The sequence below is a fragment of the Taurulus bubalis genome (genome assembly GCF_910589615.1).
Source record: "Taurulus bubalis genome assembly, chromosome: 4".
NCBI lineage: Eukaryota > Metazoa > Chordata > Actinopteri > Perciformes > Cottidae > Taurulus > Taurulus bubalis.
Window position 1 is genome coordinate 16,010,828 of NC_136592.1, and position 8,836 is coordinate 16,019,663.

Here is an 8,836-nt window from a genome sequence, read left to right on the forward strand (position 1 = left end):
ACACTCAGTTGATGCACCTTCCTCTCACATCTTAAGGGATTGCATGGGGGCAGTGATCTTTCATGAAAAAGTAACAATCGCTTCTTTGGGGGACATTTTGCATTACTTTGAAGATGCAAACACATGTCCCATAATGTTCCTGTCTGTGACGTTTCATCTTCATCTTCTTTATGTTTTGCTTAAAAACAAAACAATATGATCTTTCAGATAATATATCCAGCAGTATCAAAACAAACAAATATCAGTCTTAACAAATAACATCACACCCAGAATTTAAGTCACTGTAAAGTATTAGTCTTTCCATAACATATGCACATGGGTCTTTTTGCAACTTTGCATGTTACAAACTGCAACAACACACTTAAAAGTGAAGGTAACAAATCTGTTTGAAAGTCGAGACGTCACGTCTCCCCTGGGAGCAGCAGGGGGCAGTGTAACAACATTGAAATCATGCACAAAAACACAAGTTTTCTTTCATGATGACTTCGAGACGATACGCTCAAATTTAACCGGGTTGAATGTGCAAAGAAAGAGAAAACGAAAACGGCAGTGTTTTAATGGTGCAAGATCAGATCAGCTTTCTGATTTAGGATTCTAATGCAGCTACACTATCCTCACTTCCTGTATACTTTGTACTGTACGAGTTAGCTTCAGGAACAACAGCAATAGGCACTACTGACATGCCTTCTATCTCCTCCCCTCACCTGCATGCCCACATTAAATGGCCCAGAGCCAAACTGACTGTGGAGTCCCGTCTGCACTCTTTGGAGCCTCAGCCAGTCACACTCTTTGTTTCATCAAACTTCAGAGGAGACAGAGGTATTCCCTTTCAAACGTAAGTACCAGTGATAACCCAGCCGGCTGTCAAAGAGTGTGTGCTGGTTTCCTATGACCGTACCTCAAAACCAGTCTGAGATCAGGATCTTGATTTCAGTCCCTGTATACACTGCCGGCACTCATGAGTTTTGTGTATCTGTGCAGTGTGCCACATTGGAAAGAGCAGTAGAGAAAGGATAATGGCAATGGTGGAGTGGGAATAGAAGGATTAGATGGTGGACGTAATATAAAGGTAGAGGTGAGGAGGAAAAGAGAAGACTGGGATAGGTGAAAAGTGAAACAGCACAGACAAAATACCAGATTTCAGACCAGGTGCTCTCAGAGAGGCCGACCTTCTCAGAGTCCAATTCGTATACATTTTTGTAGATTACTGTTGTGCACCAGGCTGGTCCTCACACAAGCAGTGCAGAGTAAATATCGCAGAAAGGGTAAGCTGTAAATGAAAAGAGGGAGTAGTATTTGGATTTAATCGTGGGACAGGAGTAGAAAAGGAGTAAACTTTGGACACTGAATCAACACCTCATAGATCCCTGAGGGACAGACTAAAGAACGGCCTCCCAATTCACCTCCTTGGCTTATTCTTCCATTAAGACCGAAGAGGCAGCGATAGACGGAAGAACAGTGAGAGATCTATTCTGCTGCGGTAATAAAGACAGCAGTTTTTAATTCAGCCTGCACCCCTCAGCCAGTGACTGGCTGCCTAGAGTAAATCGTCTTCTATTCAGCCATCACTCTGCCTCCCTATCTCAAAGCATCTTTTTTTTCTTCACTCAGCGGGTAATCTCATTTTAGGATCCTGTGGCTAAAGCTCTCCCGCCCCTTCAGCTGGGTTCTCAGTAAGTCTCTGCCACAGTATGGCGCCTCCTCTGAAACTGAAGATATCCTGTTGGTTTCCAGTGAACCAAACTTTGCCTCGCTATCCACAGATGCACTTTTGTGTGGGTTAGTTTCTGAGATGTTGTGTAACGCAAAGGAGTAGATAGATGTCTGGTGCAGCACAGAGGTGACACATTTTATTACACTTCACGAATGCCACGATTTTTCCAAATATACACCCCCGCATGAAGGGAAAATCATCACATCTTACTTGCAGAGAGCATGTGCATTTTACTGGGTTTACTTGTTTTTCCAGATGTAAAAGTTATTCATTCACTGTAAGAACACAGTGGCTCTTTGAGCAGCCTGTCTGTCTGCTGAACAGCATTGCTTTGTGAATAGCAAAAACTGAAGTGTTTCCCAAACAACCATTGCTCACATATATTACTGTATGTGTATCTCTGCTCTTACCGCATATTGCAGAAGGTAACATTTTATGCTTTTGCAAATGAAACTCAACTTCGTAAGGTTTATATGGCGTTTTAATTACTGTATTATAGTTGTACCGTAACAAGAATAGTTAAAACATGATCTTAAAGAGAATTATAAAATCTTCACACGTCATGATGACATGTCCAGTATACATAGTCAACACAGCAGGACTGTCAATTACAAAAATAGCACTTTCTAGATGGACCGTCTACATTTTCTAGTTCCTCCAGTTGAATGCTTGTTTGCTACACCATGTCATTCACCTTTTATAGTCAACGACACTCATTTCTATATTTGTGCAATAAATATGTTACAGTTCATTCACACAAAACTCTTGCTTTTATAGTTAAATCAACCCAAAAATACGTCACTCAGAGCCCATACATGTATTCCACCAGCTGCAAGACAGTTGTGTATCCTCCCATCACTTTAGAGTCATCAGTATGCTTGTTCATGATGACTTTACTACAGGTTTGAGACTTGGCTGCAGCAACTTCTTTAGCAACAACACACACACACACACACTTAAGTAGTCACCACAAACCATCAGATTGTCAAGAGTGCTTAGCTAAATCCAAACCAGACTTCTGTTTGGCCTTTGTGCTGTAAGCATGTTTCCACTCACTCTCTAGAACTCATACTGGGAAACAAACATGGTGACTTTGGTGATGTACCGCCCCAACTGGACACGTCTCTCCAGTTCGCTCATCTCCACTTCTGCTTCCAGTGTGACAGGGCCCTGCACTGGGTTCACCAGCATCAGCTGACCTGTCACACGGTCTGATCGCTGGACTGTGAAGTGGCGCCGAGCTTGCCTTCCCCCCAGCAGGGAGAAGCGAAGCGTGTCTCCAATTGGACGTAATGCTGAGACCCTGAACATGACACGAGGCGCTGACAGGTTTGACACGACAGCCAGGTAATGGTAGGAGAAGGAGTTTGGGGTCTGGGAACATGCCTTGTTGTCCACAGGACAGGGGTTACGTTCACAACGCCTGGAAAAAGTTAATCCAAGAGTGAGAAATGGTGTTTAATCTATGAGTCAGACTACAGTCAACATTTTTATTTGGTCTAAAACCTCATCCCATATCAACTATTTAAAATGGAAAACATTATTATTCATACAGTGAGGTGGGAACTGGTTTTGGATGCAAAAGAGGAGAAGATTTCAGGATGCTCACATAGGCGATGTCTTGACATATGTAGCATTAGGGATTTTGGGGCAGTCCACACGGACACACTGGAAACCACCGTACGAGTTAATGCAAATTTGGTCCTTTGTGCAGTTGTTTTGTCTGGTGGCACACTCATCAATGTCTGTGAGGAGACATAAATACAGTAAGACATTTAGACAAAAGGAAAGCTATTTAGGACATTATTTCACACCCAACTTCATTGTCTGATTTATGTCTCATTACCTGACTGCCAGTATAGGGCATAACAGAAACTATCTTTTGACATTAAGAAAATGAAAAGTGATAGCAAAACAGAAAAACTTACCTTTACAGCTGCGTCCATCGCGGGTCACATTGTATCCGATAGGACAAGCACAGCGGTAGCCTCCAGGTGTGTTAACACATGCATGTAAACACAGTTTCCCAGCCTGACCATTATGGAACAGCTCACATTCATCTATATCTAAATGTGGAGAACACAGTTAGCATTCCACTGTCAAAAATACATCGTCACAGGTGAGGTATTAGTCCTACCCTTGCAGGTGTTGCTGTCCCTGCCAGAGATGGTGTATCCTGGCTCACAGGTACAGTGGGTGGTCCCCTGTATTATAGTGCAACGAGATGGACGAACAAAAGGCCCCATGGTGGCAGCTGGCAGGGTGGCAGCAGCGGCAGTGGCATTTGTCATGGTGACAAAGACTGAATGAGAAAGACAACAAAGAGGAATAGTAAGTGTTTTCATTTCTTGCTGTAATATTTTCATTTATTTCAAAGTTGCCTTTTTCAGTCCAATTAAGTATGAGAGTTTTAATCCCATGTGCAAATTCAACATCATGTCAAGCCTCAAAAAGGGTTTATGATTCAATTGGGGTTTTTGAACAGGTGGGATTTTTTTCAAGGTTTGGGACAATTATATTATCACCATGTGAAGATGTTTGTGCCACTCAGCCTTTTGTGTGCATCTACCGTCCTGTTCTAAACATGTTTATATTGTTTCTGTTTTTACCATGCAAGTGGCTTCAAGCACCTTTTAAAACGCCATACAAATTAAATGTATTATTAATATTGTCAATTACTAAATGAATTTCTACCTGATTATCACCATGAACCCACGAGACAAGGCTCTAAAACGCCTCAAATAGATCTCATAAGATATCAAGTGAGTCTAGTTATAATTGTGACATGTTGTAGGTTGCCCAAAATAATAAATAAAGCCATTGTCCAATGAGCAACATACCTAAAAAAAAAAAAAAAAACACGTATTTTAGCATATACATCTCTATTATATCAAGAATTTTTTTTCACAAAATGGGCTCCAGAGATTAACAGTTGTCAATCCACATCAGGGAGCAGACCACCGTCACTCAACCAGCTTTGTCTTGGATTTCTGGCTGGAATTTAATAAAACCATTTAGCACTGGCTTTTGATGGCTAGCCAAACTACTGGTCGATGTAATCATTTCCGCAGACAAGGAGGATTTGGATAGCCGATACAAAATTATGCTCTGCGTTAAAGGGCTGTCATCTAATATTAAGGTCTCAAAATAGTTAGTGCAACCCAAGGTCCAAACCCAATGTATCTGAACTGCACTACAACTGTATACTTACATGTTGGCAAGGGGCTCTGACAGGTCAGTCCGGCCCAGCCTTTGGCACAGACACAAGAGAACTGGTTCACTTCATCCACACACGTCCCACCATTCAGGCACGGAGAAGACGCACACTCATTGATGTCTGAGGGAAAAGACCGACAGGAAGGTATACAAGGAGACTTCATTGCTACATTTGCAACTTCTAGAGATACAAGGACATATGGAACCGGATATCTTTGATGCATGACGATAAGAGGACGTGTCATTATTGCATATGCATGTTAAAGAGTGAATAAGGAAACAATGGAGGAGATGACTTAATGTTAGTGTAGGAAACCGTTTTGATCCAACAGCCTTTCAGCTGTTATCTTAAAGTCAGTGAGCTGTCAGTCTGACAGTGGATCCTCTGACAGTGTCAAAGGATATACAGGTTGGAATATCACATGTCAAGGCATTCAATAAGCTCTCTGGACAACATCCAGAGTACATAAAGAGGAAATATGATCATGGGTCACATGAAATGTATCTCTACATAAAAAACGTTGGTGACAAGCATGAAGCACAAAAAGAGGGACGGCAATAGAGCGCAGAAGAGGGGAAGGTTACAAAAGGACGATGAAAGGGTTGCAGTGATCAGTGGGTTAGATAACAGAATGAGTGGTCAAGGTGAAGAGGAGGAGGTAGGAGGAGGCAGTGGAGAAAGTGACCATCACAGTGTATGTCACCTCGACAGGTAGGCTGCTGGCCGCTCCAGGTCAAACTCTCCTGACAAACCCTGCTCTCCGATCCCGCAAGTTCATAACCAAGGTCACACAAAACGTGAACCTCATGGCCCACGGCGTGTGACTTGCCAAGTTTCCTCCCATTGATGGGCCCGTCCAGTCTTGTGCAGGTACCTGAAGGCAATGAAGCAGAAAGGCAGATATTTATACATTTAAAATTGTAATACATCCATTTTTCTGAGGGATTTGCTTACTGTTAATGGATCTTGTGGTCTGCTTCCCAGTGCTGCTTTGCAACAGGTTTATTTTCTTCTTCAGGTTGCGAAGACTCTGCAAGTACGAGGCTTCATGGGCTGAGAGAAGCTTCTGGACCTGCTTCAGAGAGCCCTGTATTTCCTGTCTACTAGGACAGTCCTGGAACAAAAACAGAGGGGATGACTAATGTCATTAGGTGTTGATTGATATTTCACAACGCATTTTTCAAAGCTGTGTCAAATTTTCTATTTCTTTTACAAGTGCAGCCATATAATGGTAAAGAGGAATGCTGTTTTGCTGAATTTATGAATACAGAAAAGCTACAAATTGAAAAATAAATATTTGTCAACATGGAAAAAGAGACCGCAGGACCACAAGCCAGGGACGTCGTTGATGTGTTAGCCAAATAACTAACTTTCCATTCATTCACAAGACTCAAAACGATGTTAATTTTTTTTACAATCAAACGATTAAAAAAAAGTTAGTGTCAGAGCTAAAAAACAAAGCTATAAAAAGCTTTCTATAGTTACCACACTCCATTTCATCACGTTGCATTTTCTTTCTTTTCACAATTCTGTCTATGATTGAAAATATAGCCACCAGATTACCTCATGAATGACACCTGCATGTTTTGTTTCTTTATAAAAATACTGTGTGCATAATAAATTACCTAAGACATTGATACCTGAGGTTACCCAACCAAAGTAAATATATTGTTTATTACTCAAATGTGCAAGTAGATGTTCTAATTTTAAGTACAGTATGAAATTAAATCACAGCTCTAAACAAAACTTAAAAAAATAAAAACCAGATCCACTGTATGTAAATAAACGAGGCGGCTAAAGGAGTGCCCTTGAATACCTACAGTACAGATGCTGGGCTGTTATATGAGCCAGTAAATGCAATAGGATCACTGTATGTTTGGCCAATGTAAGTATTTGCAAGCAGGGACCTCCTCCTCTCGGAGCCAGATACTGTAACTCAGTCATAAACACAGGAACACTCTGAAAGTTTGCTGTTCTTGTGATGTGGTTTTCATGCATGACCCAGTCTGGATGTTTAAAAGCATCATTACATAAAGTTATGCAACCACCTTGTGTCATTTTAGAAAAGGGGATGAAATCAGCAGAAGCTTACTTGCTCTTTATGATGTGGTGGATTTAGGGTTCGGGGTCAGTCCGTCGGGTATAAACGCCCTCAGCATAAACATTACCCCCGTTACAACCTCTCTTTCTATTGGCTGCAGGGACGAGGTCGTGGCTCTGACTTGTTTTCTATCCACGTCCTCTTCAACAGAGTCATTCTACGCCTTCTGCCCTCTCATGCATGTTTTCAGACAACCAATTAGTGTTTTCGTCCAGCCAGGGTTATGTAAGAAGAGTCAATATTTGCTGAAAACACCTGATTTGGAAAGAACTAGGGTTTGGAGAGGCTTCAGTCAGCTGGGAGGGGTGGCTGGTGTGTATAGTGTAGTTGTCAAAGGCCTCTTTCTTCCTGTGCTCAGCAACATTTCACATGGCTTCATGTTAACTGGGTGTGTAGGTGGCATGCAGTACTATTAAATCTACAGATTATTATCACTTTGAAACACTAAAATACAACTTTAAACACCAACTTCACGCATATATCAACACATTAAAGCATGATGGCCATATCTCACGTGCACAAACAAAGACAAACATGCAAAGGCCTAAAGATAGTCACAAAAATATGCAGCTTCTTGGAAACATTTAGCAGGATTGCATTGAAGCAAAGCATCCATGTATTGAGTGCATCCACACTGCCCCTGGGGTCTTGTTGCTGAAGCTTGCATGCGAAGTTCATTGCAAGTGAACTCGACTCAAAGTTTGCTTTGTCAAAAGTATTTTGTGACGCCAAGCAAGGACACTCACAGTAAGAGCTGTTCTGAGACCGGTTAGACAGATTTAAGCAGTTTTTGCCTTTCAAGCTATGCATGACAGTTATTAAGAGCCATATTGTCATCAGTTCAATAGATATAATTGTCTTTGTAAGCACGTGTCAAGGCATTCAACTTATTCCAACTGCATTAGCCTGTCATTGAGTTCACTCACCTGTCCAAAAGTAGGATGGAGCGAGCAGCAACAAAACAAGGTGATGACAATCGCAGCAATCATGCTTCCACTGGTCCAAACAAACACGCAGTCGACGATCAGTCCTCCAATGTGATAGAAGTCGCAGGCAGTGTGAACGGAGTACGTGCAGAGTCTCCAGGTGAGAGAATGACCACAGTTGGCAAAGCTGCTGCAGAGAACTGCTGAGGAATGTTGAGTTTACTCTTCAGGAGCCAATCAGGGAAAAGAGACTTTAAGAAAAATGTGACCATGTGGTGACCCACATACGGACTGTGAGAGACATTCACCTAAGGGCTACTGTGCCTTTAAGAGCTGGGGGGTTTTCGGGGTTTCCAGGAAGCGTGGGGGTTGCGCTGCCGCTATCGTGATGCACAAGTATTGTACATTTTATGTAGAGTTGTAGTAAACTCTCGACTGCAACTACGTCTACTGTCTCGCTGTTTCCCAACTCCACACTGGTGACCCTGTGAGTGAATACGGCATGTCCGACAACGAGAACGGCGGCGCCGCCGCACCGAACGCCGGTGCTAACGACATGGCTAACGTCTACGCCGCTACCGTCAAGTTGCCGGACTTTTGGCAGCATAACCCACGGCCGTGGTTTCAGCACATAGAAGCCCAATTCCAGCTCAGAGGAATACATCTGGATGTCACGAAATACTTCCACGTGGTGACCGCTTTGGATGCTTCGACGACGGCACGAGCGATGATGCTGCTGGAGGCGCCACCGGCTGCCGGCAAGTACGAAGCTCTGAAGACTTCTTCTGAAACTCTTCGAACTGTCTGAACTGGAGAAGGCGGACCGCCTGCTCTCCCGCAACGGCCTCAGCAACAACAGGCCGTCGGAGATGATGGAA

General features: G+C 42.7%; 1 protein-coding gene across 1 annotated transcript; it reads right to left on the reverse strand.

The window, feature by feature from the left end:
* Window positions 1-2,773: 2,773 nt before the first annotated feature.
* On the reverse strand, window positions 2,774-8,021 carry LOC306735286 (fibulin-7-like; the record flags this gene model as incomplete). The annotated part of the gene is made up of 8 exons (XM_079216744.1): window positions 2,774-3,137; window positions 3,324-3,459; window positions 3,643-3,780; window positions 3,852-4,016; window positions 4,926-5,051; window positions 5,635-5,805; window positions 5,886-6,045; window positions 7,959-8,021. The coding sequence occupies 8 exons, from the start codon at window positions 8,019-8,021 to the stop codon at window positions 2,774-2,776; spliced, it is 1,323 nt and encodes a 440-aa protein (XP_079072870.1).
* Window positions 8,022-8,836: the final 815 nt, after the last annotated feature.